At 35.7% G+C, this 19,855-nt stretch overlaps 1 protein-coding gene across 2 annotated transcripts; it reads left to right on the forward strand.

Moving 5' to 3' along the window:
• The first annotated feature begins 1 nt into the window (after position 1).
• On the forward strand, positions 2-19,608 carry LOC135691657 (AP-4 complex accessory subunit tepsin). 2 transcript variants are annotated; one of them, XM_065209591.2, is made up of 18 exons: positions 2-179; positions 2,066-2,138; positions 2,629-2,720; positions 3,064-3,157; positions 3,736-3,803; positions 5,487-5,547; positions 6,055-6,105; positions 7,308-7,364; positions 8,691-8,903; positions 11,814-11,895; positions 13,284-13,409; positions 13,823-13,901; positions 14,559-14,696; positions 15,393-15,492; positions 15,952-15,995; positions 16,702-16,782; positions 17,450-17,602; positions 17,876-19,608. In XM_065209591.2, the coding sequence occupies exons 1-18, from the start codon at positions 135-137 to the stop codon at positions 18,284-18,286; spliced, it is 1,968 nt and encodes a 655-aa protein (XP_065065663.1). In that variant the 5' UTR covers positions 2-134; the 3' UTR covers positions 18,287-19,608. The 2 variants fall into 2 exon arrangements, with proteins under 2 accessions (XP_065065663.1, XP_065065662.1); XM_065209590.2 differs by having other exon boundaries at positions 4-179; positions 17,450-19,608.
• Positions 19,609-19,855: the final 247 nt, after the last annotated feature.

The raw sequence follows: 19,855 nt of genomic DNA on the forward strand, positions 1-19,855 counted from the left end.
TCGGTTTCGCGACGAGGTTTCAGTAAACGGAACTTGGTGCTGTAATTCACAGAAATTCTGAATATGGAACCACGGGCAGTTTGAAGACAAAAAGTTCTAATTAGACCGATTAGCAACCGGCGAAGAAATTCAAGATGTCAATTTCTGGATTAATGTCCAAGGTCACGTTTGTCAACAAGGTAAGACGTGGTCACGTTTGGCAACACTTTAGGTTGGAAGTTCAGGTGGCTGCTCTTAATTTTCAAATCTGAAATATAAGAGTGAAAGTTACCTTAGGGTGAAACAGTGGCGGGGTGGCTATGTTTTCCCTGGGGTGGCCAAGTCGATTTTTGCGCCCTATCTATATATCGTCACAGAATATCGTGGTTATATAAAGCATGTGTTTCTAGAAGGGAAATCGATTTTTGCAACTTGAATGCAAAATTTCATAAATAAAGTTTGACTAAAAATGCGAATATGTATGGAAAAGTTATGTTATCCTAACATTTGACCTTCTCGATCGTGGTTCGGTAAAATATCAAGCTATTTTGAATTGGCTTATAAGCGTGTAATCGCATATATGATGTATGATATACAAACATGGTTCAAGTTTGTTATTCTTTAGTAGTTATTAAATAGTAGTTTTTTCAACAACTTGAAAGTTTCGAGCATTGAATCGCACCATTGAATCTGACAGAGGTGGCGGCCACAAAATTGAATCTGGGGTTGACAAAGTTTAGTGACAAAGGAGGACCCACCATGGTTGGGTGCGACGCGGAAGAAAATTTTTGAAATCAAGCCCTCTAGAATGGCTAAAAATGTATCTCCCAGAATAAAATTTAACAAATCACTACACCGCTCAGAATAGACAGTTCAACGATGCTCAGAAAGACATGGATTTTTTATTTTTTTTAAAAAATTTGGTAAGGGAGGATTCATGCGTTGGAAAAAGAAAGAAAGGGTGACCTTTGGTTCACATCAATAACAAGAAGCTGCTGTATTGATTGCCAGGGTGCATTTCATGTACTTAGGCCCGAAGATCTGTGGCGTTCACTCAGGCTTTTTTGGCGTTCCGAGTACGAACTAATAAAAACATTTTTGGCATACATGAAATCTTCGTTAGTTGGCGTGCTAAACATGAAGCCACGTACATAGTTAAAACGAAAACATATGAAACAAATGTTGATTGGGTCATGGCAGCGCAACGTGCTTCGATTATAGAATCTCGCGTTATTTTAGATTGTTCACAGCAAGTTATAGCGAAGTGTTCTACCCGTGTACGATCACTTTTGATGTTACTAGCCAAATATTACAAGCAAACAATGTTGGCGCCCTCTAACTCCATTTGCGCCCCTATTCAGGGGGGGCCATGGCCCCCCTGGCCCCCCCTGCCACCACGCCACTGGGGTGAAAGATACACAGAAATGTAACCTTGGGATGAAAGATAATGTTTTACTGCCGACCAATCTTTGTTGAGTATTGTACAGATTCTTAAAGAAATTATGGTATAGCATATGTTCTTAATAGCACAATTTTTTGGTTTTATGTTATTACAAGTGATTGAAAAGCTTTAGCATACACTTATATGTTTCAAGGTGTCTCAGTTTTAGCTTGTTTTTTCATTGTTCTTCAGTTTTGAACAATTTGAGGCTTGTGTTCAACAAACAAGAACAATTTGTGTTCTTATAAAATTGGTCAAGGGATGTCACCAGTCCAGACTGGAAAACTCACATATGCTCGCAGCTACGCGGGACTTCTTGTGCTTACACCTGACCCAAAATATCAATGAAGTCATGTTTGTTATACTATAGTAACATATAAATGGGTATCATTACAGCTCAAATGTCTCCGCTTTCTGGTTATGACTGGTATGTAATGTGCAGTTGGTGACAGTGACCCTTTGGCAAAATCATACATGTTTTCAAACCTGGACCACAAGAGAGTTTTGTAACTGCAAGCAAGACATCAAATTCTGATCCACAGTATTTGTGTCTGTGTTGTTAATAAAATGAGTAAACCTTGATATTATCTTACTTTCCTTGTCAAATACATGCCCGTTTGTAATCCTATATTATTGTCTTCCTAGGTTCCATTGTTGATGAAAGCAACATCAGCTGATGCATCACTTCCAGCTGGGCACATATATGATGAGATAGCTAGTATCTTTTCACTTGTTGATGACTTGTAATTGTACATTATACTTTAGTCTTAGCTTTATTTCATTTGTTTCAATGTGTCTGCTAGTATGTTCAGTTATTCATCTGACACTTTTCAGAATATAAGACATCATACTGTATAAAGCGAAAAAGTATACAATGAATACCTAAGAGTATGCTATAGTGTCAGGCAATATCCTTAAATATGTTTCAAAATGTTTGTTTTTTTAATGCCATGATGGAATAAGCCAACTTTTTAAAAAGCAGACATTTTGAAGCATGTTACTAAACGCTTTTTATCTGACACTCTTCAGAGTATAAAGCATCAGAACATATTGATTCAAATCTGTTTGCTTTTCAAAGTCATCTTCAATTTTGTATCATGAAAGGATTATGCACAGTTTTTGTAATAAATTTGATGATTCATCATTTATTTGGTGCAGCTTGTTTGGATACACGGTTAAAATTGATTTGTAACCTTAAAGAAAACAAGACATAACATATGAATCACTGGCACATAACGATGTTCTGGTTGAGTTTTTAACAGAGCGACTGAAAAAGGCATCTCCTCATGTCAAGCTTAAGGTACACTATATTTATTTGATATTTATGTTTATTATCAGTTGAATGTAAGTATTAAGATCTCCAAACTTTTGAAATTCTGTCTTGAGAATCTCATATCACTGTTTGAAATTTAATTATAATTCATTAAATTTGAAACAACTGAGGCTTAATTACCAACTCTCAAATGAAAGTAATATAATTGTATTTTCGTTCTTGCATGTGTGCATGTAGGACAGGATTCTGGCAGTCTCTGTAGCTATGACTTTAGATTATTGGTTTTTACAGTATATTTACAAAGACAGTGTGCTGAGGAGAAACACAAGTTTAAGATAAAATTTTAACTTCAGCCTATGTTCAATGGTAGGTGCTGTTGATAATGAAAGCAGTGGTGAGGAAAGGTCATAAAGAGTTTCAACAATCCCTGAGTAAGCAGTCACAGGGAATCAGGGAGGCTAAAAGTAAGTTTGTTTATTTAAAGTTTTTTTCAACATTTTCCTGTCATTGACTATGTTTCTTTCATCCACCTTGCCAGGATAAGTGGATTTAAAATGATATGTTTCTGTCCTTAGAATAGATAAAGTGTTTCATGATGAGGGAGAAAAAATTGACTATTTGTAGCAACTGTTTATAATGGGTGATGTTAATTATGCTATGCAAGTAGAAAAAGACATGTTTGGTAAGAGGATAGACTTGTCAGAAAAAAAGAGATTGAGCGTTTATTCCTGAAAGAAAAGTTGTTTGTATGTGTTGCATTTCAAGATACACTTAATATATGACTTCAAGTGTCAATTACTATGATTTGAAACTTTAAAATCTATTCCAGCTACTGTCTTAACATAACTATCATGGTACACAAGTCATGTAGAAGTCTGAATAGTCAACATACAGAAAAAAATAGATCTTGTTCATTTGAATACATACATTTGAAAATATATTCCTTTGCTTGCTTTTTGCTGAAATATCAATCTCAAAATGAAAAATTCCCAATTGCTTTTTTGTATCTTATTAAGTGCTTTTCACGTTTGTAATCTTTTAGATTTCAGTGGGCCTCCTGATCCTCTTCATGGTGATGCACCATATGTTAAAGTAAGAGAAGCTGCAGGGGTATGAAATCCATTTTTGATTGTTTAGAGAGAGCTATGGTACAGTAGTTTAAAGTAAAGATCTGGATCAAGCTTTTGTCAGAAATGCATGCGATCATACGAGCAGGCGCATGCCCTGGCGCACGCCCTGGCGCACGCCTACAGCTTTTGAGGAGTGCAAAATATCACATGCCTTCTTCTATTCGGAGAGCGAAATTCTCTATCAATGATTGGTTTTGTTGGTTTTTGAGACGGGTTCAAATGTAAATCTTTCCTTGGTACTATTACTTCATGCCATTTCAAAAATGTTTAACACCTTGTCAGGACTGCGCATTAAATATAAGACTTTGAAATAATCATAGGAAAAATCTACGGTGGAATCCCGATAATATGAAACCTGGCTATAACTAATTTTCCAGTATGACAAGAATATGTCTAGCCCCTTGGATTCTGCCGAACCCAACAAATCCCGTTTATAACGAACTCTCGTTATTACGAACCGAATTGTTTGTCCCTTCATCATGATTTTCCTCGATATGACAAAACTTTTCTATAAGTTTTCACCGTTTATTTGGTCTACTTCTCCCCAGTGTAAATTTATCATTATTTCTCAGGGGAATAATTATTTTCATCGGCAAAACAGACATTGGCAAACAAGCGCTTTTTATGATGCAAAAAATGGAGAAGAAATTCGTGAAAACGTTTACACCTTTTCAAGGCTGTATGCCATTTCAGTGAACAAATCCAAACACCCGAGACTATAACAGACATTTTTGTCTCAGAGTTTTATAAGGAACGTTAAGTGTTGTGTATAAGATTTTTATTTTTGATTGCTAATTAAGTGAAAGTAGCAGATTTGCCAACTATGCAATAAAAATTAGCAGATTTGTGGATTTTGCTACCCCCATATAGTCCCCTCTTCAGCTTCACTTTTCTGTAAATGTAGACTTTGGTGACATTTAAATTGATGAAAAATGGCCCATTATTATCTTTTATGCATTATCTTTATGGATTATTGGCATCTGGCCAGTGATGTACATAAAGTAGCTGTCATACTTGTTAACCAAGGGCCCTCAGGGCACAGATTTACATGCAAAAACAGCCATTAGAACCATGTGAACGCCAAAGCATCAGGCTCTGCTAAGGATTCATTATTGCAGCTGATGAAAACTGCTTATCTATGATATGGATAACATTGTTCCGCATTTGTAGTGCCTTTTTCATGCTGATATATTAAAATAATGCAGTTTATACTTGGGTAGAAACTTACTCAAGTCTTTAGAAAAACACATTTTTTGTAAAAATGTAAGTAGTGATGCTAAGGATTCAGCGAAATAAATTTCATTGAGATCATTGGTGTCATATTTGTTTTGTTGGCAATTTCTGCGTAAATCCATTATGATAACCATATATTTTTGCGAAAAATGTCACACGCCACCACACGCCTGGGTGTTTTCAGGCATGCGGTGGTTAGCATGCCTGCTCTATTTTTCCCACGTAAGCCTGTGAATGTTCTTAGAATTTTTGTAAAAGTCTGTCTTTCTATATATTCAAGAATTTCATTCTTTGATACAATCAACAATATTTTCCAGAAAAATTATTTGAATAAGTTTAACTTTGCAGAGGTGCTTTTAGTTTTGTACACACAGATAGATGCTACTTAAAGTTGAAAGAATGTTGAAAGACATTTGAACTTGTTTTGTAGGAATTGCTTGAACTGTTATTTGATACAGATGGGAATCAGAATGATGCAAGGTCACAGCAAAGTAAGTTTGCGTACTTTCAGATATGGACTGCATTATTGCCTTAAGAGAAGTTTTGAAGCTGTTTAAGATTGCAGGTTGCCTTGAAGACTTACATGTGAAATAAAAAGAATGTAGTATGATTTGCTTTTATGACTTACAAAAAGCTAATTTATCTTTACCGCTGTTAAATTATATGATAGTTTTGTATCCCATTTCTTCAGTAAATTTGTTCTGAAATGGGCATTGAGCAAAAGTTAGATTTCCTTGCTGTCCAGTATCATTCAGGCTGCCCCTCATGCTTGTATCTAGACAACAAGTTACAAAAAGTTTCAATTTTTGTGTTTATTATGTATAATAAAATGTGCATATTTGCTTTTATCCTCTTAATTTCACTTGTATCTATTGATTCCATCTCATTCTTTTCATTTCAAAACTTTTTCAATTATGTTTTGCCTTGATTATCACCCCCATTTCTACATATAACATCTTGGGTTACGAAAGCTCTCCAAACTTTGCATTTCCTTTTAGTCAATCAGCCAACAAGGAAGATGGAGGGTTTTGGAAGTAGCAATTATGGTGGTAAGCTTATTATTCTCCAACTTTTAGCTTCTTCTCTTGAAAATTGATCGAGATTAACATAAAGAGGCAATAAGACTTTATTACTGTTAAAAGCAAAAGGATGTGGAGAAGATCAGTTAAATTTGTTTTATACATAGAGTAAAAATCCAGTATTCAATAGCACTGGAAACTCGACAAAGTTTGTGACATGAGAGCAAATAAAGAATAACATGCTTTTCAGATTCATCATAAAGTGCAGCTTTCACTTATTTGAATAAAAAATAGATCATTACCCAAGTTGATTAGAAATTTTCTAGATTGTGTTGAGAAGCAGAACCATTATTATAAATACTAAAAGCTAAATTTTTCTTTTTAGTCTAATAACTGGGTGGGACATGTGTAAGAGTTTAGGAGTGCTCATGCGGTGATTGTAACTCGTTCCATCAGTTTGACCCACTTTGAGGACCCCTTGCCTTCTGGCTACTTTAAACAGTTTGTATCTGGCTAATAATTATGCTGCGAATTGCGAAAAAATTCCAATTTTTGGTGCTTCAAATAAATGATAGCCTAATCCTCTCATATTCATAAAGGCAATAAAAAGTGTTTAATAATACAGTGTACTTACTGGCAAGCTATTGTGTTAAGGACCATAAACAAACAAATATTGCATGCATTTTAAACAATTCCACTATTGTGTCCTGTTTTCTGTCCAACTTCATGTTATTGTGTGCTTATCCTAACCCCCAGATTCACTGTATAGGCCATCAAAATTTTGTATATTTGACAATCGCAAGCAGTATTGCCATAGCATTTGTTTTCCTATTGTGGTTATGCGACATAAAAGGATTCTTTTCTCGCATAAATTGCTACAGTGTTTGACAACAGACCCCCTCAACAACTCCTACCCACACCCATTCATTCTCTAAGGTTACCTTTTGTCTAGTCAATATTGAATTGGGGATAAGGGTAGGCTACTTTAAAGTTGGGAAGATCTTGTATTCTATTTTCTTGAAAAAACCTTAATATTTTACCGAAATCGTGTATGGCGATTGCTCTTCCACTCTTGAATTATCGCAGATTGTCATTTATTAGTAAATTAGCGATTAATTCTGCTCCTTTGATTTGTAATGTCTCACTGCTATTTTCGGTAAACTGAACCAATTTTGAGCCACATTCTTGTCATGGTTGACATTTGTTTGAATTGAACTTTTTATTTTCATTAGGTGCTCGTCAAATGCCATCTAGTTTCATAACATCATCACGAAGCCAGGAAAATCAAGGTAGAATTGTCAGATTATTTTCATTTATTGAATTTTCAGTTTGCTAGATTTTGTGGTTGCTTCGAATGCAGTCGAAAATCTAATGCCCCGCTTATGTACAGAATGACGCCTACCCTTGCAATACCTAATTCATGTTTCTCAGTAGACTACTATCAAGCTGTCTTGTGTTACCGTGTGTGTGGTCCAGTGGTGCAACGCAGTTTAGGATTCCTTAGTTCTCTATTTTATAACTTATATAACTAAGGGCTCTGGATCAAAAAGGGACGCCAAGATGATTTTATTTCCATGATTTTCAGACTTCGCTCAAGCTCACCTTGTTTTTAAAAACTTTTAAATTTCTTTAATAAAGAATATAGCATAGCTTCCCCCAGTTAACAAGCAAGATCATTATGTAGACATCTCGCTATTCTGTTCAACGTGCTGTACACTGCATAATTTGACCTTAATGCAGTCCGCAGATAGTGACCCCGTTTCAGTTTTATTCTTAAAGGTTCTTGGTGCATTTGTTACGCCATTGATGTGACCATTCATTTTCTGTAAAGCGAGCAAGTAGAAAACCTATGTAATGACATGTGAATGCATTTCGCTGTGCATTCCATCTTTACTTTTGTGTAACTTTAATTTGATTTAATTGGCGTAAGTACGGCATATTTTCCAAAGCCAAGTATTTTAAAGCGTTGTTTTTTAAATAAGATGAAAGTTTTAGGAAAATCTAATAATATTTGGTGAAAAAGGCTCATTTTAAAGACGTTTTCTGGGTCAAAATTAAATGCAAGCGGCAAATTCTCAGCAAAAGGTCTTTGAACATGCATATGTATGTGTAATGAATCTCCAAAACCCGGCAACATGTGAAGTGAAATGTCGTTGCTCAAGAAGGTCATCTTGGAATTGAATTTCTTCTGATAAGATATTTTATGACCCATTGATTCAAAACCAATGAAAGATTAGACAGGTTTTTCAAGAACAGTTTCTTAAGCAAGTTAATTTAAATTTTCAACGGCGGTAGGGAATAAAAAGAGTTCGAAAAAGTTATGTCTGTTTTGGGTGTTATATAACTCTAATTGACATACTACGAAAACTGCAATTTTGCCTGAAGCAATTGAAACACCTAAGTCTTTAAGCCCACGGTTTGACCACCCAAGGACTGATCTAAATAATTGTCCCCACCCCAGTCCTCGACAATGTCTGTTCTTTTATAAAAGGAATACGGATTTCAAATGACAAGCATACTTAATTGGAATTTAGCAACATTGTAATTAAGGAAAAGGGGCCCTATACATGCTTATTATCTTAGTCGTACTTAACCCAAAATTATTTGTATTGTAGATCGTGGTGCGTTGGGAAACGCAATACAGCATGTGAAAGATACCTTTTCTTATGCTTTTAACGAAAATGCAAAAGCCATTAATAACTACCATCAGCGGGATTCAGATTTGTCTGGTTCATATCAACGGCTTGAGGATAATGAAAGAAAATTCATAAAGAGGCCGTCACAAACACTGAATCTTCTGGGCAGCAATGCAGACACGCCAAAAAGAGGCAAGTTAACAATAGTTACTTTTGTTTTGAATGTATCGGTCTTGATGTTTCGTACCAATGATATACCGTAAATGCCCAATTAAGCGAAGGAGGGGGGGCGGGAGAAAAGAACAGCGCAGAATAGTACTCCAGACAGGTACGACGGGCCTTACCAAAAGCACTTAATTACGCTCATATGAGTCAAAGGACAAGCTTTTCATGCAAATAGACCCGATGAACTTCTGCTATACTACCTGCTTCTCTATCAGTCCCAAAGGCATCTAAAGCTGAAACTAGAGCAGCATATGAAGACCTAAAGCAAGAATGAAAGCATGACCCTTAACGCCAAAATGTCAATAATACCATTCAAGAAATGTAAAACCCCTGGTGAAATGAAATTCTGCAGTATCTCTCGTGAGATCAACTCTGATGAAATTTCATTTGATCAGCAACACAAACCGTGAAGCTGGTTTGATACTTTAACCACATCATCACTGTCGATAAACAGACTGGTATTAAATTGCTTGAATCGGTTCAAAAGACAGTGCTGTCGTTTTGTGTGAAAATTGTACCTAACACTATCTTGAAGCTAACATATGAAAATTAACCACCCATTTTGTCGGCAAAGGGCTCACTCACTTTGTCGGCAAAGGGCTCACTCACTTTGTCGGCAAAGGGCTCACTCACTTTGTCGGCAAAGGGCTCACTCACTTTGTCGGCAAAGGGCTCACTCACTTTGTCGGCAAATGGGATCGGGGCACCCCCTTTTGCACAATAGCTAGCGACGACCTTGCTCCTAGGTACTTATCGAACAAAGTCGCATTTTCGGTCGTAAGCGCTAGTTTAAGCCTTTTTTTAAGGGTGCACGCTTATTCGGACTTTTGGTCTATTTGAGTCCTTGGTGCGTAATTTCCTTTCACGAGCTTGCTGTACCACACCCATACATAAACTTCAAACAATACAGCGTAATGCAAATTTAAAAGACATTACAGACATCGTTAAAGAGACATTAGAAATGGATGCGCTCCGGAAATACTAATGGAAAAATATAAAAAATGGCTTTGAAGAAAGCTAAGTTTTTGCGCAAACTTCAGCTTTTCTTCTGACAGTTCTCAGAAAGAATGGATGAAAGGGATCCACTCAAAAGGATTGCGTTCCTACTACTCCAAAGAGATGGTGAAACATCATGTTCTTTCCAACATTAGAAGCAAACTCTCCCCCTAAGAACAACCTCCTCGGTCTTTCAGATATAGAATATCGACCAAAACATGTGATTCTGTCATTTGGCAACATTTACTAGAAGACACTGATTTTGCCAGAAACAATAATGACGACGTGTTTCGGATTATTGACAGAGCTAGGTCGTCGTTCCATCCGGCAGTCTGAGATTCAATCTACGTAAGAATGCTAATATGTAGACAGAGTGAATTCTTTTTGATATCACGAGATATCACTCTTGGACTCATTTGTGGGTCATTCCATGCCACTAAGGGACTAAGGGCCCCACATGCACCACCTCAGATTTTCATGAAATTGTATGAAACTGTCCATTTAGGCAAGATAGGAACATCCTTAAATTTCAGCGTGATATCTTGTAGCATCCCAAAGATATGGAATGACCCACTAATCTCAAAGTTTCCAGCTTTGGCTCTGATGCGGGATTTTAGGAGGTGGAAACCAAATTTTTGCAAATTTTGATCAGATTTTGGTAGTCCCTAAAAGATTTTGGTATTTTTTGGGGAGCCGTATCAAAAAAAATTACAAAAAATCATACTTCAGTATTTGGCTCATAATGGTGGCCTAAAGTTGCTTAAAATTTACTTCTGAAAGCATAAAAATTCAAATTTCTAAGGGTCAGTATTTGAATTGAGAAAATCTAGATGAAGTAAGCTTCTTTTTTGTTCATCTTTGTAAAGTGAACTGCTACTTTGGAGCAAGTCAGAAGGTAGAAATTATTAATTCAGAAAATTATTGACTCTTGAAATGATTCCAGGCCAAAGTTTGAAAAAAGGTCCCTGTTTTGGGATTTGCAGGATGGAATTTGCTTTGATGGTTGAAATTTTATTCACACCTGATGCTGGTTGTTATTCTATGGGATCTGCAAAAAAATCATGGGGACTCATTGAGAAGTTTGAATTTTAGGGAATCGAGAAAGTGTCGAAATCGTCAAAAATTTACAATTGAGAAAAATCATAACTTCTTGTCAGCAATGCAGAACATCATCGAAACCCAAATATGTAGCTATTAAAAGATAAAAATACAATAAGGAAGACATTTTGAGATATAAACCTCTCAATAATTAATTATTTTTCTTGTACAAGGAGGGCAATATACATAGATTTTCCAACAAATTGGCACAACCTTATTGTTTTTTGTTAAGATTTCTAGTCACCTTTTTGAGCTGACCATCCCAAATAGTAACAGAATGCTTCACTCAGAATAAAATAGGAAAAATTTGTCAACCTTAATAATTAATTTGCTATATCACAAATGCACAGCATGCTACTGCGTCTATCAGATATTTATTAACTACAAAACTTTGTAAAACTGTCAAACAGATTCAAAACCTCTTTTTGCTTTGTGGTTGTTGCTTGCAGCATAAACCCGCAGCACATTTCATTTTCAATGACATTACTTGCCACAGACTATGCGTAACTGGAACCCAGCAGATTTCCCCTTTCTGTGGCCAAGTGAAAGCATTGGAGGAAACAGATCGTTTAATACACTTGGCCCGAATGTCTTGATTTTAGATATGACGATCTCTGGAATGATCTACGTTCAGATGTTATATAGTCTGAAGATTGCTTGGCGAAAAGCTTAAGTAGATCTTAATTGTTTTGCTGTTTTCAAAACCTTTTTCATATTTTTTACCTTTTAAAACCATTTAGAAAGATGTAAGTGGACTCACTCAAGCCATTTTTTCTATTGTAGTAAATTTAAATAGCAGTAATGTTCCTGCTGTTGAGCTGAGAGAAGAAGCAAAGTGGATGTCTTCGATGGCTAACACTGAAAGGTAAGGAAGTTATGATTTTCATCATTATCAACGAGAGATGTATATGGGGGGGCTGGGGGGGCTGGGGGGGTTAGCTTGAATTATGTTTCTTTGTTGAACTTAAAGGACAAGTGACACGCTTTTGGCGCCAATTTTTTTCTTCTTTTAACTTATAGTAAAATAGTGTATGAGAGTGTTGTTGAAATATTTTTCCTCTCTGATTTCATTTTCCTACTTAAAAACCCTTTTCAAATTATGGCGGGAAATGAATCACGTGACACCGTGACGTAGATTGTGATAATTTGTTATTGTTGCTACTGGTATACAGTGCAATATTAACGTTTACAACACGCTTCTAAACGAATTCAGTTCTTCTGGACCTGTCGCGTCGTGTTTCGTAAACTCTCTATTAATTACAGGAAAATTCCGAGTTATCACAATGTACGTCATAGGGTCACGTGATAAAAAGCAAAATCGCGCCCCCTGCGCCCCCTGATTATAATTTTTTGTTCTAAGCCAGGAAAAACTTACTTCTAAAAGATGATCTATAAGTTAATGAAAAGAAAAGATAGGGTGAAAAGTGTGTCACTTGTCCTTTAAAGACTTTAGCGTGACTAAGAATATGTTATTTTATCTATCTATTATTTTATAAGAGTATGACTAAGAATATGTTAACGTGCATTTTTATGTTATTTTCCAGACTATTGTTATTTTATTTTGTTATTTCCTCTTGAAATGTAAATTCAATTTTTCAATTTCGCTGTGCCTCTATTGCATTTATTGTATCAAAATGCATTTATTGGTAATAGGTGATTTATCAGACGAATTCTTGATTAAAAGTCGACTTTGCTGCAGTCTTACTTTTGCGATATCAAACATTATTTCCATCCTTTTGCTCTGATGAATACCGGGGCGTTTGTTTTTCATTCTCATCGCGCTGCAGTGTTACTTATTTACTACATTTGTTCCATAACCTTGTGTGGCTACCTCAAAGATGGAACTGATTTTCTGAATTTCCTTTCTCCTCTCTATAATTCTATCTACACTCTGTATCCACAGAACATTTTTTCATGTCCAGACTCATTTCACTATCATTGCCGTTTGTTTTTTCAAAGTTTTTATCGTCATATGACATGTAATCTAACTTGCCATTGTCTAATTTTCTCACCCCTATCATTTGCTGATAGATCTCCAGATTCTTCGTGATGTCCGTCTTCTAATTTCTTTATTCAATGAGAAACATCACCTTCGGGTATATCTTCTAAAAAGGATAACAGCAATGCATTTGAAACTTCGATACCGTATATTCAATGGAGCTCTTTAGAATTCTGAAATATCATTTCAATTCGTCTTCATCTCAATATTGTATGTTTATTGGCTTTTCGATCACTTGTCAAATCTCATCATAGTGCTTACAACGATGGGTATTCGAGCCAAAATTGGTCCCAAGAATCTGTACTGATTGAAAAGGTAACCACCCCAGGGGGAGTTCGCCTCGCCCCTGGGAAAACAGAATTGCAAGATTTTATAAAGAAGTAAGTTTGAGTTTGTCAAAATACTTTTTCTTTGTAGGAGGGATGAAGTTTTGGTTGCCCTTATTATTTTTGCCAAATTTGCTTGTAAAACGCTTTGTTTTTGTATACATGTTTTGTACCGGAGGAAAATGTGGAATATCTATTATTTTGATCGTGTGTATAAAATGTATAAATTTACATTCATCGAAACTTTACTCATGACTGTTGAAGGTTTTGCATTGATGTCTTATATACTGCGCTGTGCATGCCTTGATGTGTAGCACATTTTAAGACCAAATTCTATCATTTTTGCAAGTTGTGATCTACTGCATCATTATTCTACACCTTGTCAACCGCAAACCGCATTCTTGCTTATCAAGACTTAATTGCTTTTTTTTCATCCAGCAATTTATCATTTTCTGTTTCCAATGCAGGTGCGAATCGCTGAATTTTGAAAAGATCGTCGAATTGATTGATGAAAAATTGCAAAGTTCTGACTACAGAGTCCAAATGGTGAGTAAAAGTAGCCGGATTATGCGAATGTGATTCTGACGACCTCGGCAGGCAATGGTGTTGCCTTGAAATATCAACATCTAGCATGCATTTTTTACGGTTTATGATCCAAATCGAAACTTACACTGGCCGTGACCCATTGATTTAATGTTATGGTCAGTCACATCCAAATATGTTGCGTTTCAACCGTTGTACTCAGAACTATTGTTTGATGTTTTTGCCCTTTGTTTGTGACAAATGACTAGATTTCGGTGCAAAGCTTTGAGCAAATTGTTCTGCGCTAGAGCTGTTATGATTGTCTGCTATTAATTAAACTGCTTGTTTATTAATTATTAGTGTGTCTTACAGCTTGCAATGGCATGCACGGTCGTTAAAGTGAAATTTGTGATTTCTTAGATTTAGACCGAACCACGTTTAAATTTATTGGTTTCGAACAAGCAACTTGTTCGTTGATTGGTTCAGGCCAAGCTATTTGCACGTTGATTGGTTAAGACCAAGCTACTTGTTCATTGGTTTGCTTGCACCATCAGCAACGTCTTAACCTAATAAGAATCGATTTTACTACACTTGTTCCAAAATACTTTTTGCATAGCATAGCATATTATTATAACTACCTATCGAGTTAAATTTAATTTATGTAAACTTTTTTTCTTATAGAAATCTTTGTTCCTGATTGAAAGTCTTCTAAACTGCTCTATTTCAAATGCTCGTGAAACTATAGCAGAGCTTTTATCAAGCTCTCTAGAGGCTTTGTGTCAGTCCTCCCAGACCGTTGTGAAAAATAAATCCAGAAAGGTGAGCCCTGAGTTCCTTAATTTGAAATATCTGTACGCACTTTTATAACTTGCACATTCTACCATGTAGAACATTTTTTATCTCCAATTTATCTCGTGTAATTTATTTAAATTTAATGCATTATAAGGCAGAGCTTTAAGCTAACGAAAATCCAAATTTAGCAAACTTTCATGTTGCTTGTTCAAGTAGACAGCTAGCTAATATTTGCGCTGAGATATTGAGAAAGGATGGGATGTAAAGAGAATCTAAATGTAATGGAAATAAAGAGAGGTACTATATCTTCATCGTTGTCACTAGAATGTTTAATCATGGACAATATGCCCCGGGCAAGCATCTTCCATTAACGCGTGTCTCTGTTAGTTAGGCCTTATTCTGATAAGTGTCTATTCGCATAACTCAAATTGCGAATGGATATTATCGTGAATTGGTTTTTATTGATGAAAAGGAATACCTAAACTCAGGAAATTTCTATTTAACCTTATTACAAGTTAGCTTTGGCAATTTTTTATCAATTGTTTCGTCTTATCTTTTCATCTTGCATGGCGTGGCTGTAAATTTTATGGTTGCCATATTCATAGCACGAAGACTTCTCGATAGTCATTGTCATTGTAATGGTTTCCCCTGAATTTTTAGCAACAGCTGAATTTTTGTCTTTTTCGTTGTTTCCATCGATAAGAATCTTCTTTTTATTTTCAGTTAGTCCAAATATTGAAAAGTCAAGAATCCATCTTCTCTAACCAAGAAGATATACAAACTGAGGATGGAAAGCTGCAACAATCTGAGGAGTTTCTTTTGGGTAAAAACCCTTTGTATCGCGTTTCTGCGAATATTGGTACCCATGTTCGTATTACATTCCCGGTATTGAGGCAATACTGTTCCTCCTCGTCATATCTTCTGCCCCATTATGGACACCAAGTATTCTATCACACAGTACTTCCCTGTCCTATTTTTAAAATCTGGTTATTCTCCAGTTTTTGCAATACTTAATTGAACCTAAAGAAAAAACCATAGTAACTTTGTATTGCAGTTGGGACAGAAATAATTTTACCAAGCTGCTTTTGCATTACTTTAATATGTGTACAAGTCTTTCAATCAAACAAAGATATTGATAACAAAAATTTGAATGTTTTGCCTTCATGTTGTATCTAGCATCTTTTTGCTCTCTGCCTAGCATTTTTTTTCTCTTTTCAATTTATGCAAGGCTTTTGCGTTTTATTTCGGAATTCAATAACTGAATATATCAAAAATTCTTCAGACCTACCAGCTGGAACGACTACTTCACCTGACAGTGCAACTGAGGTTTGTGTGTCAGTTATTACCTCTTTAATTAAGAATACATCATTTGTTGTAAAGAACAAGTATTTTCACATTGATATTATGCTAATGTAACATTTTATGCTGGTCATCTTTACTCGCATGCGAGACAGCATGGTTGGAATGGTTGGCATTGCTCAACACAGAGGAAGATCACCAAGGCTCCATGAGTGTTGAAAATAATGTTTGTAAAGGTAAAAGGCTTGAGGAGAGCAAATATATGGCAGCGATCCAAAAGAAACAACTAGCAGAAGTTTCAAATGAACGTTATCCAGCATTAGGTTATCCAGCCAGCATTAGGTGCATTAGGTTATCCAGCCTTTTCATGTAGTCCTGTGTTTTCGTTGCTTCCAACTGCGAGGGATGGCAATCAATAATTTTGACATCAACGTAACATTGGTACAATCAAATTTCTTGTTTATGTTAAACATCTTCTGATGATGTTGACCATCCTACAGCACATATCCTTATTCCGCCTCGTTTGCAAGCATCAAAATGCGAGCGAAATATTTTCTTCGTGTATGTGAGTGATCATTTACTTTTTACTTGAGTTGTTTAAGTTTGATAAAAATGTCACGACACAACATATGAAAAAGGTGGAGCACAACGATTCTCGCGTTCTCATGGGAAAATTTCAAATTCATTTTAGCATATCAGAAAATAGGACTAATTGAATATTTTATTTTGCTAGCAATCGGCTGTCCATGGTGCTGACGCTGTTATAACCAACGGTGATGACTTGTTGTCCCTTATCGGCGATCTTAATATCCAAGTATGTCTCTATAAAGCCACGTTTATTTACAATCTCTTTAGCTTTGTGATATCTAGAAATACGATATTCATAAAGAGACAATTGAAACGTCATATCCCCAAATTGGAATGGTTTTATGTCACAAATCGGGAAGATATAATATACATAATACTGCTTAAAAACTTTGAAGAAAGACTTGACATATATTTCAGGGGATGTGTTTTTCTTATTCAAAATAGAAAGACTCTTTGGACAAATATAAAATTGTGCTGCCCCACAATGTCTGTAATATTTACGCGTGTCCGTCTCAATCTTTTTGCTCGTGTTCGTGTTTATCTATTTTGAATGCTACCAAGCTCGATCTTAATCGTGACAAACCGTCTTTTCTTCCAAAGAAGTCAAATCAGATTGAAAATTTTGTCTTCATTTATATCAACTTATACGTAATCGGTACTTCTTGTCTTCATGCACAAATTTATGTTGATCGCACCTTCCTAAATCCATGACTTCAATTGCCAAACTCTCATAGTCATGGTCAGTTTTTCGATGCTGGTCAGTTTTTGCAACATTTCTCAAATTTAATTACGTGATTCTTGTTCACCTCACAATGCTGATAATCATCTTTGTTCCACTTGAATACGAAATGAAGTTTTGGAAGTCTAAGTGAAGCTTTGTATCATCTTTTTAGGAAAAGGCACAAGTCAGCAGCCTTATGACACAAGATTCTCATCCTAGTGACGTTTTTGGAATAATTTCACAAGAAGTTATTGGGACCACTTCCGTCGCAGTGTCAGAACCCAGCTCACACGGTTTCCTAGATTTTGATCAGTTCGCTAGACAGGCAAGTGTGCTTAATAAAGCTAGCGATGTTTCTTCTAGTTCTCAGAGTATGACATCTAAATCTACAAGCTTTGCAAACTCTGAAGCTAACTTTAACTTAGACATCATAGACATAAACCTCGATCCTTTTGCCACGCCTGTTGAAAGGAACACAACAATTGGTCGTCCTCATTTAGAGCCAGAAATCGACCTGGATCCGTTTAGTGCCGCTGCAAACAATTTAGGACAGGTTAATGCTGATTCACATAAAAGTAACTTCGATTTTCTGTCACAGAATGACTCAACAGACCTCTTTTCAACAACAGAAAGTGACAAGATTGCATCAAGAACTTTTAGTCCATCCCAAAATTCAATCATGACTCAACAATCGAGTAATTGGGGTTTTCAAGGCAGTTCATCGGAATACCAGCAGCTGAACATCTCACCGAGTATGATCCCCTTGCAAGGACACAGCCTGCAAGGTAGCAATGTTATTTTCAACACCGCTGTAATCAGACCAACAACTCGTACCCAGTCTCCAATAGTGCAGCGACCCGGAATCTCCCCTGGGGTAAATCCAATGTCGAAAGGTATGATTAGACCAAATGCACCTAATGCCAATGGATTTGATTTTATTGGTGGTGGTAAGAAGGCTGGTGCGTTTGACTTTGTAAAAGAAGCGATGGAAGCAAGTAAAAGGAAATGATTTTATTAAGTATATTATATTTGTTTCTTTTGTGGAAATGTCCCTGCTAGACAGTTGTTGAAACGGTAACTACAATGCCTGCTAAAAGTCTTGGAACTCCCAAAGCATTTTTATCATTAACATTAGCAGTTCCATCTCTCCCCTTTAAAACAATGTTGGATTTTTCACCATCGAAATACATTATTTGAACATAGCTTATAATTTTGAAGTTGTTATGGCTGAGCTGCAAATCTAACATTGTTTTGGGGGAAAGGGGGCAAATCAGCTATTTCTATTAGAATAAATTGAAAATAGATCGAGAACGAATGGAAATTGCTTTGAAGTTCCTAGTGAGTTTGGCTAGCATTGTAGAATATTTTCCTCGTCGTGAAACTCCTTTTTTCTTTTCCTAGTTTCAGTATTAATCTGATTGTCAATGTGATGGTTAATTCGTTAATAAAACTGTTGATAAGCAATAAATGTTTGAAGTAACACGATGAATAAAAGGTTTAACGGCTGCATATTTTAGAGAAAAAGCTAGACACATTTTTGAAGACAGGATAAAAAGAGATGTTAGGCACAGAAAACCTTACTTAGTAACAAATTGCGTAGGGCAATGATTTATTTTGGAAGAATGAAAACAATCGTTGTGTTAAATGTGCTTCATTTTATATTATAAATATTGGATATTATTTAGAATATGTAACAGAAATATTGCAAATAACAGAAATATGTTATTTGTGAATAAATTTCTGATGTGAATATCAGACATACTCAACCATTCACATCGCTGATTATCTAAAATCATCTAAAATTTTTCAGTAGAATATATTGGGGACGATGTCTCCATTATATCTCTGAACACATTTTTATATGAGTTCGATCTTAGCTAAAAGCCAATGTGGGTTTTGATTATATTTCAATTTTGTACTAAAAATCCCATACTATTTTTATGTTTTTATGTTTATGTTATGTTCTTATGATATAAACGTAACGTAATTAGGCCCACGATTAAAGAAAAATGTAGGTTCCGATTTTTCCCAAGTGTATGTTCGGCATTTTGTCAGGTCGTAAGTCAAATATCGACTCAGTCGTATGCACATTTTTGTCCTATTGGATTTATAAAAAGTCCGCTGAATTCATGTGTAGTCGCATCAGACACCCAGCAGAACTGCAGAATCGAATTTTCTATTTTTTCCCCCTCATTGTTATTATAGACTTTTACAAGATTAAGATATCAGACGTTAGGTCAATTTTATCTAGCACAGATTATTAACAAATATATTATTGTAATATAATTTTCATGATTTATTTGATGAAATATGTTTAGCTAACTATCTAAACTGTTTGTTTAAGTTACTCCCCTCTATTTTTATCACTTCTAAACGGTAGCGCAGATACTCAGTTATTGAGTTTTCCCTTTAATGTCGACAATATCTTTATCACACATCTTAAGCCTTGAAAGGGGCAGAAATCATTCATTCATCTTTTCCTTATTTCCTCAACCCTTTCAACTTCTTCCCTCATTTGTCCTCATTTCCTCACGCCACGATGTCAGACATTTTCCTCCCTCCCCTTTAGGTCCTAACC

The sequence above is a fragment of the Rhopilema esculentum genome, chromosome 13 (genome assembly GCF_057945365.1).
Source record: "Rhopilema esculentum isolate cy_ngs chromosome 13, ASM5794536v1, whole genome shotgun sequence".
In the NCBI taxonomy this organism is placed as follows: domain Eukaryota; kingdom Metazoa; phylum Cnidaria; class Scyphozoa; order Rhizostomeae; family Rhizostomatidae; genus Rhopilema; species Rhopilema esculentum.